General features: G+C 40.8%; 2 protein-coding genes across 2 annotated transcripts; both read right to left on the reverse strand.

Moving 5' to 3' along the window:
• Window positions 1–254: 254 nt before the first annotated feature.
• smarcd3a (SWI/SNF related, matrix associated, actin dependent regulator of chromatin, subfamily d, member 3a) lies at window positions 255–13,523 on the reverse strand. Its single transcript, XM_067253653.1, has 14 exons — window positions 13,452–13,523; window positions 10,679–10,869; window positions 9,606–9,695; window positions 8,367–8,409; window positions 7,572–7,694; window positions 7,028–7,150; window positions 6,450–6,545; window positions 6,088–6,189; window positions 5,521–5,682; window positions 4,596–4,693; window positions 3,963–4,098; window positions 3,571–3,693; window positions 2,900–3,001; window positions 255–2,152 (listed from the first exon to the last, which is right to left on the reverse strand). The coding sequence occupies exons 1-14, from the start codon at window positions 13,521–13,523 to the stop codon at window positions 2,099–2,101; spliced, it is 1,515 nt and encodes a 504-aa protein (XP_067109754.1). The 3' UTR covers window positions 255–2,098.
• Window positions 13,524–16,422: 2,899 nt separating this feature from the next.
• tmub1 (transmembrane and ubiquitin-like domain containing 1) lies at window positions 16,423–19,232 on the reverse strand. Its single transcript, XM_067253351.1, has 3 exons — window positions 19,150–19,232; window positions 17,304–18,014; window positions 16,423–16,925 (listed from the first exon to the last, which is right to left on the reverse strand). The coding sequence occupies exons 2-3, from the start codon at window positions 17,963–17,965 to the stop codon at window positions 16,574–16,576; spliced, it is 1,014 nt and encodes a 337-aa protein (XP_067109452.1). The 5' UTR covers window positions 17,966–18,014; window positions 19,150–19,232; the 3' UTR covers window positions 16,423–16,573.
• Between the last annotated feature and the right edge of the window lie 1,265 nt (window positions 19,233–20,497).

A 20,497-nucleotide genomic window follows, 5' to 3' on the forward strand; every position in this document is an offset into this window, starting at 1 on the left:
TTGACCTTTCCATGAAACCCTAGTCAGGCAGCGGAGCACTTTCAGCGATGGCCTGATCCTACCTCAGTGCTCAACTGAGTGCTATCAGATGCCCCTCCTACCTGTAGCTATCAGACCTGAAACATGCATTTTTTATCAGAGTATAGGAAAGGATACACTTTCTAAAGACCCTTTCTTGGAGCATTAGCATTTGGGAAGAAATTGTGACAAGAATTTGAACAGATGAAGCATAACACAGAACAAATAGTTTCCATTTCTTTTTTATGGATCAAAGTCCTTTCTGGCACACAACATGTGGATAAATACACAACATGCATAGTAAAATAAATAAAATAAAGAGTCAAAATCACAAATGCTTTCTGAAAGATTTCTGAGGCTATAAGGTTGTCAATTACTTGAACACCTCTCCATTTACAACAAGCAACCTTTTCACCTCACTCAAAAAATCAAGAACACTTGGTGAGATGTTTTTTATTACTTGAAAATCATCAGTAAGGTTGATTTGGTTTAATGAAGAATGATCAGCATCTAGTTGAGGGTCCAGGAAAGGATATCAGACAGTGTTTTATAATAAATTGTTTACCAAAGTATTTTTTACCTTTCCAATTTCCATTATGGTAAGTCAATAGATCTACATTTTCACATTTTTCATTATCACAGTTTGTATTCAGAGTAAAAGTCACTTCCATGTGCCAATGTCAATGCCTAAACAACATAAAAACATATCTACATACCATTTCATTTTGAAATAAGTACTCCATTAATAAGATACTATGAAACTAGACAGTGCATACTAAATCAAGACAGTGCATTCCAAACCATGGAAACAGTTTAACTTCCCACTCAAATCTGTTGTACCTTAACTCACCAAACATGTGTATGCAACATTTCACGAGGTATTTCATTCTCAGTAATGGTCATGTAGTTATTAATCAAATAACACTATATACAATTTAAACAGTCCTTCATGAAACCTTGTGGATCATCACCTTTTTCCCTTCTCCTAGACTCTGGTCCAAGATATACGATAGATTCTAGCAGTGTCATTGGCTAGAGAACCAAGCATCTTCTGCTTACCCTTGTCTCGAGGATAATGTAACACTTTATTTTATGATGCTCAAAACGTCATGTAACACAGCCTACTGTGTACGGTACAGTACACATATCTACAACTCAAATTATTACTGCAACATGCAGTATTTACTAGTTCTTCTTTACCTAGTTGTATCCTAGTTGCATTTGATGTAATATCAATAATTTGGCATCACAATTTGGGCATAATCTATTATATGTGAGTTCCCCTTCTCTTTAGACATGTGAGCTCAGTATCTTTGGAATTTCAGAGTGACTACACCCTTGCTGTACAAGATGCCATCTTAAATATACGATACAGTATATACAAATAATGTATAAAGCTTTTGCTATACAGCACATGTTACAGCAAACCTGTTCTGGTGGATACATACGGTACTATTTCAATGTAAAACAGCATCAAGGGATGGATTATTAGTCTTGAGACATTAATTACTACAAAACAAATGTTGATCATAAATGGAAAAATACATTCTGTATTATATTGACTGTTTGGATGGAGTATAACAAGCACAGCTCTAGGAAGCACTTCAGTGGGGATGACTGGAGATGGCCCAATACAAATACTGACATTCTCCACTTAATTAGACATAGAAATGTCCTATTTTGGCATTCTATCAGGCATTCATTTTCAAGACATTCCTCCATAGTTTGTTGTGGAAATATGTATACTTTTCTCCCTACTAACTAAAAGTCCCCATTATTGGAGATCCATGGAATAATTGTCTTCTATTGCTTGAAAACTATGTATAGGGCCTACTGAAATAAGATGTATTTTTATGTGGTTGAGTTTTGGTTTGACGTGGAGGTGGACTAGGCTATGAATACAGGGGTTTTATAGCCCAATGGATGTTGCAGCATAATTATTTACTTAGTCACTTCCAATGACCCTCCCAAGGTCATCAAGACCAGGACATGCCGTCCTCTCAATGAGGCTCTATTAGAAGTTGAAGTGTAGTCAGTGACTGCCTATGGGTCTTACGTCACTGCTTCCTATGGGACAGCTTTAGGTGTTACGTACAGATAAGGCCTGATCCAGCTCTTGTCTGCGTTGTTGAATCTGTAGGACAAAAAATGTTACTGAGAAAGATAGGGATGACCTAAGCTATGCAGTATACTTTCCATACCATGGCAGAGTATAAACAGGGCAAAGACCACCATTAAAGGCAAGGCCTCAATTAGGAATATAAATCACTTGGACATTTAGCAGAAGCCAGAATCAGAATGGGTTTTTATTCGCCATGAAAGTTTGCACAGACAAGGAATTTACTTTGGCCGGAAGGTACCGACCGAGGCAGCCATTATCGTCGCTCCTCAGAAGGAGCAATGATGCTCCATAGACACCATTATGATTCCAATTTCTTCTGGAATGGCCCACACTAGAAACCGCAGTTGCCAGGTGCTCACATTAAATGCGAAAACAGGAAGGAGCGTAAGCGCATAATGTTGGAGACTGAAAGTACAAAGGGCGATTTTGTCTTCTCCAAGGCTACTTTAGGTAACCTATTTTACCTACAGTAGTTTTGAATAACCCACCAATTTGAGAAGGTGATAGGTTGTATAGTAGAAGCTCAGTCAGTAGCATATCAACATTAGTAGCCAATTATGAAAACCTCTGGAAATGTAGACCGTTTGATTATTTATTTCAGTGGGAATGCCAAGTCAGCCCATGCCTCCCCACCTTTAACTTTGAATCCTTAACCTTCATGTCAGACCCTAAAACTGAAAGACATCTCCCCGAGGCACTGCAGTGAACTCTATACAATACCTGACTTTTTCCCCGAAACTTATAAAACTGTGAACTTACCTTGCAGTAGAAGTAACGGCTGACAGCCTCTTGAGACCAGGGTTGTTCATAGAATTCTGCCCTTCTCTCCTCCTCAGGGTTTCCCATCACATCGGTCATCAACTGATTCCAGAGACAATAGTAACAGTAGTCAAACATTTGCATGGATCCAGTTGAGCTTGTTTTGTGTGCTGTACGACTGTATTAGCAGAGACCTTAATCAACCAACCCTTTTGTCCCTGGTCACTCAGACAGTCGTCTGGGACAGTCGTTCATTTACACCAAAAGCACTGTCATGTAAAATGACGATCACACCTTCTATCACACACCACTTGAGGAGTGGGCTCAACAGCTGAAGAGGAAGGTGAACTGAGGAAGACTCCGAAATGATCATGAAAAGTTGTGTTTGTGTAAATATTGTTCAAAACAGGCTTCATATTTGCCCCGCTGCAGCTGCTGAGTAAGCTGGTGATCGTCCTGTTTGAATCTTTCTTCCATATATCCTGTGTCCCTATTGTTGAATGGCAGTAAAAGCTAAACCAGTAATCTAGACCAGGATGATCTACCTAGTTAAATCTTAATCTTAACTCTTAATAATGTAATTCATTGGATTGCAATGTATTGGTAACCTTAAGTGTTGCCCTGTGAGGTTCAGCAAAGTGGTACACAGCTATGGTACCAGATGTATTCACCTTCAGGTCTCTGTTCTGGGAGCAGAGCCAGTCCTGGATGTAGCCTTTTGGATCTTTGGAGAAGCTGAGCATGAAGTCCCTCTGGATCTTCAGCTGGTTAATGGACTCGATGGTTTCATGGATCTGAGGAAAAAATATGAATACCAGACGTGTGGAGGGCTGTTTTATTTTTTTGGCTTTGACAAATGGCATGGTCACAAAATATGGCTAAAATACTAATTTCTAATATCTAGTCATTGATATTCAAATCCTTGGTACAAAACCCCTGAAGAAAATGCAGTGGTCGACTTATTGTTTTGGTACAGTATTACAGTATGGAAAACATTTTACTTGTTGACTTTTCCTTGTTGTATGTCTCCACCAAACAAATATGACAATTTGGATTAGCTAACCTTGTTGTCTAGTGATGCGATCTCCTGCTGATTGGCTGTAGAGAGCAGGAAGCCACTCATCTGACTCTTTAAGGGGTCCTCCACCTCAACATCTATGTCATAGCACGCAGTCTTCTTCTGGTCATTAGGGTCAACACTGATAAAAACACAGACCTTTGTTTGTGAGATGTGGAAGTGGAGCTGTAGTGTTAAACACTCCCTGCGTGCCATTCATAAGCCCTCCCCTCACTGGGTGTCACCCCTGACTTCAGCTCCTGCTTTCTGTGCTGTAATCCCCAATTTTTTTCAGTTTCCTTCTCTCATTCAACCTGTCTAAGAAACAAAACATACAAGAAATAAGTATTCACTGCCCAATGTCCCGGAAGAACAAACAGCTAATTAGGCTCTACTAACCTTTTCTAAATTGAAGCTTTAATGCAGTACAACAGATTTACTTGAGCCTCAAAGCTGTACCAAGTAATCTCTATTTATTTTTACATTATTATAAACTATGGATCTGTGGAGATATACTTTCATGAAGTAGTTTAAATTGTCTAAAAGATACTCAAGAGCCTCTTTTAGCATGTGTGCCCTCTAGTACTATGTTGTGTAACTTAAACTAATGACTGAGGGCTTATTAATGAAACATTGTACCTGATTACATGGTTGATGACAATAGGGTCTGGAGGAAGCAGCATGTTAGTCAGACGCTGAGGAATCTCAGAAAACTTTAGACGTTGACAGTCAAAGATCTATGGGAGAGAGAATGTCTCATAAGGGGTGTGCATCCACAAATACAGCCGTGACCAAAAGTAATGGGAGCGACATACATTTTGTGTTTGCAAAGCTTGCTGGCCCCTGGCATAAAATTACTGCTAACATAACTTCAGTAAGTAATATCACCAGCACAGGGGCAAGTGTCAACTAGTTCTAGCCAGGTGAAATCACTCTATCATTCTGATTGGATTTTAAGAGCAGATTGACTGCTTTAAAAGAAGGGACTATTTGCATATATATTGAATTGTTTTGCCTCAAAAAAGCTTTAAAAATATGAAATGTGCCTTATTGTATTCCAGTATTCTATAGTAACATGTGAATTTTTTTTCCTCAAATAATGAACCAGCAAACTTTACAAAACACATTTGTCATTGCCAAAACTTATGGCCACGACTGTACACTCAAAACGTACTGTACTGTATAATACAGGCAAACACTCAAAGACACATTCTTGTAACAATATACAATATTTATACTTAAGTGTACACATACCAATGCCGAGAAATACAAATAGCAATGCGTAGGCTAACTAGGGAGTCAGGTGGCTGAGCGGTTAGGGAAGCGGTCTAGTAATCAGAAGGTTGCCAGTTCGATTCCAGGCCGTGTCAAATGACGTTGTGTCCTTGGGCAAGGCATTTCACCCTACTTGCCTTGGGGAGAATGTCCCTGTACTTACTGTAAGTCGCTCTGGATAAGAGCGTCTGCTAAATGACTAAATATAAATATAAATATAAATATAAAATATAAATATAACTAACAAAATGAAAAACTGTCATTAAAACACAAGATTTTGAGGGAGTACCTGTTGGAGGTACTTGTCACAGTTAATGTACTCTTTCTCGTGGGAGTCCTGTAGTTTATTGGTCTTGATATACTGCCAGAGAGCCTGGATGATACAGGAGCGGGTCTGGGTGTGAATACCCAGCAGACGGGCCAGCCGAGGGTCCAGCTTAAACTGAGGGGGCTGAAGGGGAGAAGAGGGCGACGTCAGAAATAGGGGATGGCTGGAAATAGGGTCAATTTAGCAATCATGACCAACTATGGTGTATATCGACTGGACAGGCACATTTCATTTACTGGTCTTGCCGGTTTGGTATTTAGTATCAACATCCCCTACAGTCCCCTATAGATTGTCTGTAAATGTACTCTGCTGATATTCACACAGATATGTTTAGGGGGTAGGAGCCAGGGTTGCTACTAAATTATATATTTATATTCATACATTTTTATTTTGAATTGAACTTCTGTAGAACATAGACATATGGATTTTCCAAATAAAGTCTCATAGGAATGTGCTTTTTTGATACTAGATTGAATTGGTCTGTGCTATTCTAGAACATTAGATTGCTATTTCCCTCCAGTTTCCTACCTGGTAGTCCAGCATGAGAAGCAGGGTGCAGCGCACACTAACGTCCCCTGGTCTCTTCACCTGGAATCCATCAGTCTCCTGCGTGGTGGGGGTCCTATGCCACTGTAAGGAAATGAAATACATATCTAACTCTCCCCTTCACATTGGTTTGGGTGAGGCATACAATTTCGGACAAACTGGATACGACAATGTTACGGCTGGGATACTGTTAATCACACCTTTGTTTGGAATTCATGGTTTTATAGAATCTAAATCTCTATAAACAAAGTACCTCTTGAAACTCTGCCCTCACACAACACAGGTACGCATGTTTAGCAAATGTTTGGTTTTGTAAGTATGTGTGTGTATGGGTGTATCCTTACCTCCACAAGGTGGTTGTCGGGACCATACAGGTCCTTGTCCAACTCTATCACCAGGCTTTTGAAGAATGATGAGAATTTCCTTTTCAGCTTTCCTGGCTTGAGTGTAAGAGGACATAAAGTAAAAAGCTACAAATATTTCAGCAGGTGTTTGGAAGCCACAATTATCTGACCATTACTTCTAATCATTAAAACGATGGTAAATTATTCAGTAATTAACAAGGAAATGGGTAATTAAATATGCAAAGAAAGTACACAAGCCAGTGTGCAAAATGCAAAAGTTGCACGTTCATCTTGGGGTCACCTGTAGTGTTGTATTTATGAGTCTGTCTCGCATTAGTTGAATGGGCTATAAAATGCATTTTAGGGGGTCATTGTATGATGCTGAGGGACAAGCACACAGGGCTCTAAAAGGCATAGGCAAAAATATAAAACTATGTATTTTGATATCCACACTGCATATTCCAATTCAGTTTCTTCAAAGTGTTGGAAATATTCACAGTATAGTAAATATATATACAGACAATAACATAAAAACAGTACTCAGCAAACTTGAAGGTTTGCAGAAACAAGAAACTCACATCTTCTAGGAGTTTGCCCTCGACCCTCAGCTCCCAGGATGCAATGCTGCCATCAGAATCATCTGGTTCTGGCTTGGCAGGGTTGAATGTGTTGGATATATACAATCTCAACTTTCTTTTTTGCTGTTAACATGGATATATGAATCAGTTTTTCTACGTTATTTAATTGTATCTTAATAGTAACACTTTCCCTTTGCTGTGCCACAAGAAGCAAATACACTGCAGAGCATATACATTGCTAAACTAAATGCTTGTTGTATGATAAACATCTTACATGAACAACTTTGTGTTATTTTCCTTATCCTCAGCTCTGCAACAACCATCATAAAGGTTTACAAATAGACTCAGAATGTTACATACATAACTGTAACGCATTTGATATCAAGTTCAAATGTAATAATCTATCTGCTTGGTTTTAATAGTAATTACATCACAATTGCTCTATTGAGAGTAGCCTACCTTACAGTACTGCAGTTAGGGTTACATGCTCTTTTACCCTTTTGACTTTCCTGGAATGATCCAACATTGGTATTGACATCAGTACCTTCATTGGTCTCTTAATTGCTTCCTGGATGTCAACCCTCTTTCTCATAATGGTTTGGTCCAGTTTCCTCTCAAATGCCAGCAAGTCCATGTAGGCCTGTGATTCTGGGACCAGCTCACGGATCTAAATACAAGTTATTTAATAAGTGGGTTTGAAGGTGAACATAGAATTGTATGCACTATTGTGAAACCCATCTATGACAAACAGTTATCTAGAGGATATTTTTTTATATCAAAGTTCACCAAAAGTATACAGAAGTTCATTGCAAGGCCAATAGGCTCACATATCTGCTTGTGCTAGAGGAATTCTGAACTTGTTGTTACTGTAGGTGAAAAGCGGTATTGACACTGAAGACCAGACACACTGAGACAGACTTTGTAATCAATTTTGATGACCAATGTCATTGATAAATGGCTGGTAGTTTCCCTTATTAACATATATTCCAATGTATGTTAGAGGTGGAAGGACCCATGAATTGTGCACAATTAATAGGGAACCGATATGGAACTGGAAATTATGTGAGAAAACTTGCTTCTTGCCTTTGGTCTTGTTTTGGACCTTAAAGTGGGTGTTGTGAGCCTGATTTCAAGACTTCTGTTCATTAACCTCTTTTGGATAAATACTTCCAGTGCCAACATACCACCCATTGTAACATTAAACGCATAAAATCTGCTCTTTACTCTCAAATCGTCAGCACACTCCTCCCCCATTCAATCCTCTACACCCTACAATAAGGTCCCCTACTTAACTGCTACACAAATACACAAAATATGTAGACAAATAACAACCACTTACCCTCTGTGGAAGAATCTTATCAGCCATTTTCCTTTTCTTGGCACTGAGAAGCAGGTTGAAGAGAGGGTTGAAGAGAGAGATGGAGAGAGAAAGAGAGAGAGAGGATATATATAAATATAACATGTTTCTATGGTGACTGTAGTCCAGTCCATAGGCCATCTACTTAATGAAGGCCCAACTGTTGTTCCCAGCTGTACTGTATGTGTGTGTATGTGTTTGTGAGGATATAGATGAATTTCGAGGGGAACCAAGGGAAGTAAATGGAGCTGTTCCAGTCTGAGGGGTGAGGCTGTGTGTATGTGTGAGTGTAGCTGCGCCACCAGGAGGGACTGAAATAAAGCCAATTCACTCGCCTTTCTGCATGTGCACGTGTATGTGAATGTGCTGTGAGTGTATCGATACATCCAAATCCAGCTGGAACAGGAAGTGGCTTCATCTGCCCTCAACAATCAACTTTCCCATGGTCCTCTGTGACCACCACAAGTCCCACAGCTCTGGGGGACCCAGGAGGAAGGGTTCTGTCTCAAGAGATGATATCAGTGTGGAAAAACAAGTTCTAACTGGAGACGGACAGACGGATGTTTAAAGATTTATGAGAAACTGAACACTGGGAATTGTGGCCTTGACTTTTTGGATTGCAGAACACATCTGCATTAGGGAGGATTACCACGTTTGACGTCGACATAAACTTGGCATAGAAAGTCACATACTTGAAGATAACAGAGACTGACAAATCAGGTTGTAGTCAGCAAAAAACAAGACAACAGAACCCTTGCCATAAACTCACAACATCCTGTATGAGGACATTTGTGCTCATGCTAAAAACATGTGCCTGTCATGTCATGCTAATGACCGTTTTGCAAGCATTCTTTCATGTGCCACCACTTTCATGTCTGAGAGGTGATTGGTCAAAGGCGTAAACCCAGACCCAGGTGGTGCAGATTCCATCCCTATCCAGCGCAAGGACAATCATGCTCTGCAGGGTTTGACATGCATCTGAAGAATCATTGATTTAAACTTGCACCTATCATATTATATGTATTATATATATGTATTCACAAGTAGCATCACTGAAAAAACTTTATTGTTAACATACATGCCACAAACATAAATATCCAGTAGATCAGGGGAGAATATGGGAAGGATTTCTGGAAAGTACTTCATTTTATGTTGGGCTGGCTAAATAGTGACTCAATGCAAGCTGTCAAAAACCAACATGCATCAAAAGAGACTGCCTACTTGGATCCAAGTGAGGAATCTGATTGGACCTCTCTCATATCCATCTGCCTCGCAGCAATGTCATTGGCTCCAGGAATTCCCGTTGGCTTCCTATGGGTTGATTGTTTCTATATTAGATGGCAATGTGACAGAAGATGTGTGCGTGTTTGTATGATGCTCTGTGTGTCACTTGGTGTGTTTGTGTTCATTTGTGTGTAGAGTGTGACTACTGCTCTGTTTTGTTAATGATGTGAATCTGTTTAAGATTAAGTGTGATTTATGACAAGAGACACAACCCACCACTGTTTTCTCTACAAGCACAGAGGCTGAAGTTGACACTGAGCACAGAAGCTGAAGTTTACAGTGAGTTAAAAGGGCACAACATTAGCATGTTAATTAAATGAGCATTAATTTAAGTTAAGTTAATTGAAGCTAATTTAATCTCAACAGCCCTCAGACCCCACTTAATACACTGCTAGGATCGAAAACGACCACCCTAGATCACCATGATGTCCCCTCTGCAACCACGGTACTTGTGGTGTGTGGGCAACATTCTCTTGGAACGGACATCAGGACACACTGGACCTAAAATCCTTGATCACTGGAGGCGTTTTCAGAAAGAGTCTGAGCACCTATCCAAGGAGCCAAACAGTTTTTTGGTTTGGTTCAGTTTAGTTTCCGTATCTTTTACAGGGACCAAATACACAGTTTTATTGGTGTATCTGTGTAGGACTCACACGCAGGTCACACGCAGGTCACGTAAATAAATAAAATCCTTCTGTAGTTGGTGAGAAAATATTAGTTCCATAATCACTATACACAGTAATTATTATTACCTTTACTACCTATACTATGTGCATTAGTTAGCAATGGTCACTGTGGACCACTGGAGGCCAATAGACTAGAGTCCCAAGCCTATTAAAAGGTGTTAGTGAATGATAGTGAGGGATTACTGTAATTTCAACCAAAGACAAGCCGCAAATGTATTCAACACAAATTTAAGGAAAAGACGGCAACACACACACATACACACACTACATTCAGCCATTTTTTACTGGACAATATACTGTATATATTATGCTTTTGAAACGTACTTCCTGGATCTGCTTTGGACTGCTTGCTGCTGTTGAACCTGTTGGGAGTTTGGGGGCCGTTTCCTTATGGGCTCCATAGTGGGGGTGGGCATCCCTGGACGTATCAATGGGGCCCCACCATAAGGAGGTCCTGGGGGGCCTAGGGCAGTCCCCTGATGAGGCATCCGTGGCCCCGATGGGATTCCTGGGCGCTGTACATGGCAGAGAGATGAGAATGTGTCTGTTAGTGGTCAGAAAGAATAGAGGCATTTTATTTTGCATCTTTGAAGACGGTTGAGGGCCACACAGTTCCGTTTCATTCACTTAAATGTAATCACCTTCGGTTCAATCCAAACACAGATTGATTCACATATACAGAGTACATGCATGCCCAAAACCAAAACACACCACCACCATCGGCATTCATGGAGTAAATTTGACAAATACATACAATAAATGGCCTTTATGAAATGGATGAACCAAACACAAACCCATGTATACAGTATTTTTGCTCAAGGTCCGTCCTGGCTTATACTTTAAGTTGGGCAATCTCTAGATACTCGGCCCGCTCAGACACCTGTGCCTGTCTGTACAGCATTTGACAGCTGCAGTGCACACACACATTCACACACTGGGTAGAGCAAATTCACACACTGGGTAGGACATTTTGAGCCAGACCATTAAATTGATCCTTTGCATGCTTTAAAAGAATCAAGCATGCAGAATTGGTGCCCATTAAAACTGTAATACTGTATACATTTTCTGTATAACATTTTCTGTATAACATTTATTACAAGATGATGACTATCCACTATCATTCTGAAGTAGAGATGTAGGTTCAGAATTTGGTTGAATGTGCTACAAATCTGAACAACAAAAACATGTGTTTTAATAAGCATGTCCTCAGATATAGCACACCACTCTTTATAACCCAGGCAAAAAAAGGAGCTGGGGGTCTAAATGTGTCCGCCATGGTTTACTAACCACGAGAGATGACAAGAGATATAGAGGTGATATTACACCCGTGTCAGACACGACTTGGCATCTGAACACCAATGCAACATCAGCCATTTATAGGATGCAATAAGGCATGTTTGGGTATGTCTGCACTAGACAGTGCATAATGTCGGAACTTGTGTTGACGAAAGATTTAAATAACTTGTTACCAGGGATACGACTGTCACACAACAAGAACCGTAAATAAGGCATCAGTAAGAATTCGCAGGATTACCATGTCGAAATACTTCTCTCCATTCACACTGTATTGATGTCAAAATGAAAGCAGTCCTATGTGCTAAATGTGACTTTTGTATGAAAGGTGACAACCGTGAAGCGGAATTTAACTGTAGACAGAATATTGCAGCTGACTACCAGGCCTGACAACTAGAACAGACATCACTTTCCAACAATATTGGTAATCGCTATTTACCTTATATTGACTTTAGGCAATTCTGAGAATCTCCTTTGCTCTAGGTTTTCATGGTATGGCCTTCACAAAGCCTCAAAACCTGAGTAGAATGCAGATTGCACTGTACATCAGCAGACAATACATTGTATATACAATATAATATTCTACAAGCGTCCAGCAGATACAATAGACAACAATATAGGACAGTATCTCATCCGTTCTACCTTGAAATAATTTCCATAAAGATAAAATACTGTCTTTCTTCTCTACACACTCTACATACTGTAGTACAGGATGTCATCAGTCTTCATACAACAAACACACAATCAGTGTATTGCCCCAATAATATGTATGCAGCCCTACCACATGCTGTAGTATAATGTAATGTAAAGTACATTTTAAAAGAGCTCTAGACATACAGTAAATACTACCAGTTTGATTGAATGTAACATAAAAGCCTTGCATGTTACAACAAGCCTGCTACATAATGGACTTTTACCGAGCTTTAAAGTCATTATATACACTTGTATATCACACATAACTGTCCGATTTCGATAGTGTAACAACAATGCTTAAACTCTTATGTTAGTAAACAGAAGCTGGGACTGTATGACCTGGACTGAGAATCATACAAAGCACACACTGACTGTAGTCTCATAAACATTACATACAACTGTTTAATAGGTGGGGGACTAGAAAAACACAATTCAGTTATCTTGACACAGAATCTGCAAAAATGTCATGATATTCCCCAAAAAGTTTTTTTATGTTGGCCATGGACAGCCATTCAGGATTGCCTCGTAAGAGTTAATAGTATCTATGGTACTCAAAACATAAAGGCGGTTAAACTATGTAACATGAACAAAGAGACCACACAGACAGGATTGGAGTCCATTCAAATTTGAATTCAAGTCAATTTCCAAATGTATTCTTCTATTGACATTATCTAGCCATTGACATTCTCATTTGTGCTTAGATCCCTTTAGTACTCATTTGAACATGATGCTAAGCTAAAGCCTGTAGCTCAGTGATCAAATCTATTAGCCAAAGCCTTCCACATGGTGTTTGGACACTTATGTTCTTAGGTCTGCTCTGTTTAGCCCTCCAGGAATACAATATGTATTCTTCTTCCTTTCCTCAGCTTCCTCTTCATTTTCTCTCTACCCCACTCTCCTATCTCTTCCCTTCCTTTATAAATAAAGAAAAGGAGAAATGCAAGATTCAGGGGCTCAGACGTACCCTTTACATGGCTCCCCTTTTCCTGTCTGATACACACACACTGTAGCTCCGTGCAATTTAATACCCTGCATTAATACACACACACACTGCTTTGACAATGCACATGCACACACGGCCACACACATGCAAATACGCACACACACTCACCACTCCATGGACGAGGAACTCAAACAGTTTGCTCTTGGTGGCTTTCCGAGCCCCTCCAATGCTCTCCTCCATAGCTGTCTCTAAATCCCCCTTCCCCCCTTTCTTTTTTTCTCTTTTGTCTCCCCCTCTCCGTTCCTCCTCTCAACCTCCTCTCACACACCCTCTTCTTCCTTCACCACTACTCTGTCACAACCTCTCTATCTAACCTTCCCTTCCCATCTCCTACACATGCACTCTCTCCCTGCCTTTTTATATGTGTAGCCTTGTCGAATCCACCTCCCTCTCTCTATACACCACACACACACTTTGGTGCTGGAGTGTAGTGGAGCTGTCTTCCAAGCCTGGAGTAGCGGAGAGGGGAGGGGAGCAGAGGGAAGGGGGGCGGGGGGACTGAAGGGGGTTCCTGTGGGCCAACTAGCACAACCCCCCACGGGAGAGCAGGCATGGATAGCTTGTTTAATTTGTAAACATAAAATACATAGACTCTATTGCTCCCTTACACACTCATTAATATGCATGTGTGAATGACAGACCAAAAACAGAATTAAGCCACAACAGGTTAAATACAATGTACGATCTCAGGGCAAAACAGGAGATAATGAAAAGGTAATTTTAAAAGAAACTAACTAGACAGACAAATGAAATAAACCATAAGAATCCATTGCTTGTTCTAAAAACTTGCATTTGATTGTTAAGTGTTCACCCTTTAACCAACACACAAGCACCTCCCTGAGGACAATAAGCAGCACTGCATATCAAATATGGTCAGCTAAGTAGAAACATGTCCACTCGACTTATTTGCAAAAGCAATTAGTAATATGTGTGCATAAAAAGTGTTTGTTTTTTGTCTCTGAGAGAATGTCAGCTATTCATGAACGAGGAACTGTTATAAACAAAAAACCTAGACTGTTCACAAAGTGGGCCTACATAACTGCAAAGCACAACCTTGTGGATCCAATTCCAAAAATGACTTTATATGTTTATCACTATTGTTCTTTGTTATAAAGTCTACAAACATAATAGTCAACTACAAAACATAATTTCTCAATCACAAAACACAGTAAAATATAATTGTACTAAGCTTTCACTTGCCGTAGAATAAAGAAGGGAAAATGGTACTTTGTTCCTCAGGTGTCTAAAAAGTGTCGGAAACCATATTAGCCGACATAACAACAACATAGAATGAAGAAACTATAAGAATACGTGTTTAAAGAGGATTTATAGGATTCAATATTTTCAAACCTTTACAAACTGGTAAAGGTACTGGAAAAACTGGTAAAGGCTAATGATGACAAGACAACACACTCATGAAACCCATTTGTCTGATGCGCAAATCTGGATGGCCGTGGACAGGTGGGCGGCAGTGAAGTCCATCACGAATTGTGGCCCGCAAGCACTTTGGAGATCCGCATTAAAAAAAGACCTAGGCTATACGAGTCTACCCAAGAGAAACGCGAGTCTGTGACGAAGCGTATTGCTGAAAGTATATCCTACCTTTCTTTCCATTCTAGCCGAGGAGAAAAACTCAAACCTTGGAAAATTAAGCGTGTCGCGTACTCCCTAGTCCACGGCGCGTCTTATTGTTTCTCAAATTGTGCCTTTTCTCTACCAGTCCTCTTGTGATGGTGGCGAGCAGTTAGCAGGTATGATGGTAGCTCAATATGGGCCGGAACCTGGAATATGAACAGGGGCAGAGGATGCTTAGTGCGGCAGAAACAATGGCGCAGGCGCGACCACGACCAGAGTCCGATCAATTCAGCGGCAGATTTTGAAGGGGGCGTCGTAAAATGATCGAAGAAAACTGCCACCTTGTTTGACAACCACTATTATAAAAGGAAAAGGTTAAATGATGTCCGCATTTAGCTACAGTGAACAAATATCATGTTGCTTTAAGGGTGAAATACTGAAGGTTTTACTATACGATATTTACCCTAACCCTATCTCAACTTCATCACAGTACCTTGATTGTCGTGTTTTTCTTAGTTTGAAACAGACATTTATTTAATCAAGTCTAATCTGTGAGAATATTTAAGCCTGAACTCAAAGTGTGAATGGATTAGGCTACCAGCTTTATGCAGTCTATACATTTTTCATATTTACATTTTAGTCATTTAGCAGACGCTCTTATCCAGAGCGACTTACAGTAAGTACAGGGACATTCCCCCCGAGGCAAGTAGGGTGAAGTGCCTTGCCCAAGGACACAACGTCATTTGGCACAGCCGGGAATCGAACTGGCAACCTTCAGATTACTAGCCCGATTCCCTAACCTCTCAGCCACCTGACTCCTCATATAGGGCCTACAGATGTAGTTTGAAATACAACTTGCCTGGGTTCCCTTTTTAGAATAAAGCACACAAAACGGCAAGTAAATAGAAGAATTATTTAATATATTTTTTTCTCCTTCAAAAGCTATATTTTACACAATGATGCTTTAAGTCCCAATATACATACATAACAACAGCAGATCAATCTTCGGTGCTGCAGACATACTCAGACCAACAGACAGACAATCTGGGGTCTGGCCTAGTCAAAGTCCCATCTAAGTACACAGGGTAACCCCGCCGTAAACAGACCCTCGTCTACAGAACACATGACAAAAAAGGATAGGCACAATGAGTATCTCTATACATTAAAAGACTTAGAGCAAAAATAATCTATCATAGCACATATCCATCTGCGTGACACTGTTTTTTTGTGAATGTGATGAATGATTAGTAAATTAGTCAAAAGTAAGACCAAAATCTGTATGCTTCTTTAACAGCAAATTATGACAGTTTCTGACACCACAGCCTCCTTCCCACTGTAACGGACATCCAGAGGTGGACTTGAGCTTCAAGTGATCAAAAAGTTGGGGTTTGCGCCTACGGGAAGGGAGAAGGAGAAAGGCTAAAGGGTGCATCTTAATAGTTCAAGTGGCTTCCCCTCTTCACGTGCACTGAATCTAGAATAAAGGAGATTGACAGCACTTTGGCAGATCTCTTACCACTACTTTCACCTATCCATTTCTTCGAGATAAAGCACACAAGACATCTCACTGGGAGGAAGCCCTTCTAGCCGTTTCTTCATGATTTAAGCCTAAACTCCAGCGGTCCAGAGGGCAACCGAGCCAAAAGGGCTACTTCTCAACGACGGTACACCCCAAACGCCACAAAGCTAAAAAAGATGGTGATCCCCACTAGCGAGGCGGTAGCAGGTGCAGTGAAGAACTGCCGGTACTGGATCTGGAAGTACCAGAGTACAGAGAGCATGAGCACGAAGAGCGGCAACATCAGGCTGCCCACGTTGAGCGCAACGTGGACCTGGTCGGCCGCCCTGGCGCCTGCTGGTGCTGCCCTGGTGGCATGCTGCGAGATGTGGCAGTGCAGAACACAGTTGTCAGCCAGGTTGAGGGAGGCCAAAGTCTGGCCGTCGTCCTGCAAAAGTTGACCCTGGTAAATCAGGCGCACCTGGTGCTCCTGGCCAGTAAAGTAGGTTCTAGAGTTGGGGAGAAGTGAGACAAATGTAAGGTTAAATGTCAAACAAGGTCGAAGTTTTCAAGGGTAATAGACTGCTGTTGTAGGTTTTTGAAGGCAAGCTTTTGTAAGTGTAATGTGTCATTTAATACTGAATGGGTCCCGCATGTTGCTCAAATAACTCCACTTACAGTCTGTTTTTATAGCATTATGGCCTTGAGCAGAGACCTACACCAAACCTCATCTGAATCTGGAGAATATATTTTGTATGGCTGAAAGTGATCTCAATGATCCTCAATCCCAATTGGCCATGCTAGCATATCTGTTAAAATCCCTGTATTGAAAACCATCATCTAATGTTATAGGCCAATAAACTTTTCAATTGTCTAAACTTTACAACCTTTTGATGTAGCCAATTGTATCCTCTGGCTTGACCTGGGCAGTCCTCTCTGTGTCATTGAGGAACTTCAGGCGTAGAACCATGTTTCTCTCCGTGCCATTGGCTGGCTCACCGTCAGGTAAGGGGTTGGCACTTGAGGTACTGTCTAGCGAAGGGGAGGAGGAGGAGGTGGCAGGGGAGGGTCCAGCACCAGTCTGGGTCCCTCCAGCCCCCTCTCTGTGTCTCAATCCGTCTCTCCCAAAACCAGCTCCATCACCTTCGTTAGGGTTCCCCCTGTCTTCTGAACCTTCAGCCCCTACTTCTCCCACGGGGCTCCTCTCGTCGTCCTCTTGGCTACACGCCTCTCCTTGCGGCTCTTCCTTCCCCTCTTCCCCCAGAGGAGGGGCCAAAGTGTCCAAAGTTGTGGCGGTTGGTGGCGGCTCCAGGCCATCACCATCAGTTACATTTCTGGGGGCAGAGTGTTGATCCGGTGAGGGGGCATTCCGTTGGAGATGGATAGAAGCAGCTATAGCAGCAGAGGCAGAGGAAGGGGGTATGTTGAAGAGGTGCTCGGGGGGCTCGGTAGTGTGGGTTGAGGCCCAGGCCAGCACCAGTACTAGCAGCAGGAGGACAGCTCCAAAGAGCAGGGTGACCTCATCCCCCACCCCCTCAATGAGTGCCATGGCCCCGGGGCCCGCAAATCCCACACTAAGGCAAGTTAAGGGTAGGCACCTGGAGAGCAGAGGAGACCAATGAGTTAGGTTGTCATGGATAAAGCAAATTCAAACATATGAACAATAAAATTGGGTATAATACAGAGTCGTCAATGTAAGTGGTTTCCTAGGATGTACTCTCTACATACTAGTAGATACTGTCAGGGAGTCAGGTGGCTGAGCGGTTAGGGAGTCGGGCTAGTAATCTGAAGGTTACTGGTTCGATTCCCAGATGACATTGTGTCCTTGGTCAAGGCACTTCACCCTACTTGCCTCGGGGGGAATGTCCCTGTACTTACTGTAAGTCGCTCTGGATAAGAGCGTCTGCTAAATGACTAAATGTAAATGTACTGTAACATTCCAAAGCAAACGATTGCCCAGCAGTAGTTCGCAGCTAAGTAAGCCTGTCAGCACCTTGGCAAAACCCTATTCCATCTTCTGTATTGTAGCTAACCACTGCACAAAGTAAAACTATTACTACAAAAAACTACTAGTGTGTCTAGCCAGCTGCTCCTGCTACTGTATTAACGCAAGTGTGTGTTGTCTAAAAATGTCTGCCTGGCTAGTTTTATGCAGTGCTGTGTAACTGAAACTTGCATGGAAAATGGCCAGCAAACGTTAACCCTCTAGCCAGCTTACATTTATAATATATTACAGAGATAACCCAAGTATAGCGAGCCAGCTGTGCAGATAACCTAGCTATGCAAACAACAAAGCTATCTAACGTCTAAAACGAATCAGCCAGCTAATGTTTACTAGTATACAACAAGCTTACAACTACTGTAGCAAAACATTCGTGGTTTGCTAGACCAGAAGTGCTAAATTATCTACAGCCATACCTATTTACTGGTCTCAAGCTAGCTAGTTAAATGACTGAACAAGCTAGCTAGAAAGCTATTGGTTAGCAGATTGATAGGTAGGTAGCTTGCCATGTCGACATGTCTGAGCCAGGTGACGTTAGCGACTAACGTGGCTAACACATTAGCTAGCTAATCTAAAAGACATTTAGCTGGCTAGAAACAGTCTAGAGCCACACTGGCAGAAGATGTTTTTGAACACAATTATCTATTGACATATACTGCTAGATGTACAAATAACATTTGTTTGTATTGCACCACACTATTTCCAAGATCTTAATTGTTTAATGAACTTACTGTTAACATTTGAAACCGCATTTCTTCTTGGCTAACTAGCTAGCACTAGCGAAAATAACACCGCGTTCACACATTACACTTCCTGATTGCAAAACCAGGTTGAGTGAAGCAAGGAAAATAATTTCCGGTGGATGTCAAATGCTCATTTTGCAACACTGATGCTGAAAGTGTTATACATTTATATTGTTCTTGTCCATATACTAATAGATTCTGGAAAGATATGGAAGGTTTCATACTAAATCAACCTGGTCACTGTATTACTATCAAAGACAAAGATGTTATTGCATATTTTGACTGTACTCTAATATCCTTAAACTGGATTGTTAACATTATGGTTCTGATAGGTACATTTCATGTTCATAAAGCCACATTTTCAAACTATTCCGTGCTTTACAGTATTTCTAATAGACTGTAATCTCTTGATAGAATCTCTTAATCTGCTACGAAATAAGAAAGCCTTATATAGCCTACTATTCAATATTATAAGGAACTGTTTTCAAATATGTCTCTGCTCTAATTTATATATATCTTTGTAGTTTCGACTGTCTTGATTGTTATCCACTATACTTTAATCTTATTGTTATTACTGTTTTTGTATTTTATGTTTTCATTATTGTATTTATAAACTGTATCTGTACTATGCTTCTGTATTTGTGACCTGATTGTAAAAAAATAAAATAATTTCCTGTATTTTATATGTACTACTTTTCAATATAGTACAATTGTCAACATAATACAATTATTTGTAGAATAATTGTATCTGTATAAATAAATGCATCCTTTTAAAGGTGAAAATGTGCACTGCTGATCCAGTGTAAAATGGAAAAACAAACGGAACGAAATTGTAGGGTGTGCTTTGCTTGCGTCGGTTACAGGTGGGTCCGTCCCCTTAAATTTTTCTCTTCTAGTGACATTTTTCAAGCATTTAGCCTACTCATATTGCGTAATTCATTAAGAACCCCCTTTGAAACAAACTACTGTAACAACGTTGTCACCGGCAGTATTTCAGATGGAATAGCGATTCAAACAGTACCATCTGCTAACTGAAAATATGCCCCCAAAAACGTAAATAAGCTTGATATCTATTTACATTAAGTCATGTAGCAGACGCTCTTATCCAGAGCGACTTACAGTAAGTACAGGGACATTCCCCCGAGGCAAGTAAGGTGAAGTGCCTTGCCCAAGGACACAACGTGCCTTGCCCAAGGACACAACGTCAGTTGCGTCAATCGAACTGGCAACCTTCGGATTACTAGCCCGATTCCCTCACCGCTCAGCCACCTGACTCCCACAGTCTATCTAGGGAGAATTGGCTAATTCAAAAGAGATTTGCTACGAGCAAGCTAGT

The sequence above is a fragment of the Osmerus mordax genome, chromosome 16 (assembly GCF_038355195.1).
Source record: "Osmerus mordax isolate fOsmMor3 chromosome 16, fOsmMor3.pri, whole genome shotgun sequence".
NCBI lineage: Eukaryota > Metazoa > Chordata > Actinopteri > Osmeriformes > Osmeridae > Osmerus > Osmerus mordax.

Coding starts and splice junctions, on each gene's coding strand:
- smarcd3a (XM_067253653.1), bottom strand. CDS start 13,523: ATGGAGGAGAGCATTGGAGGGGCTCGGAAAGCCACCAAGAGCAAACTG. Junction 10,870..13,451: donor AGTTCCTCGTCCATGGAGTG/GTGAGTGTGTGT, acceptor TGCCATGTACAG/CGCCCAGGAATCCCATCGGG. Junction 3,002..3,570: donor CCCAGAACAGAGACCTGAAG/GTGAATACATCT, acceptor CTCTGGAATCAG/TTGATGACCGATGTGATGGG.
- tmub1 (XM_067253351.1), bottom strand. CDS start 17,965: ATGGCACTCATTGAGGGGGTGGGGGATGAGGTCACCCTGCTCTTTGGA. Junction 16,926..17,303: donor ACAATTGGCTACATCAAAAG/GTTGTAAAGTTT, acceptor CCCCAACTCTAG/AACCTACTTTACTGGCCAGG.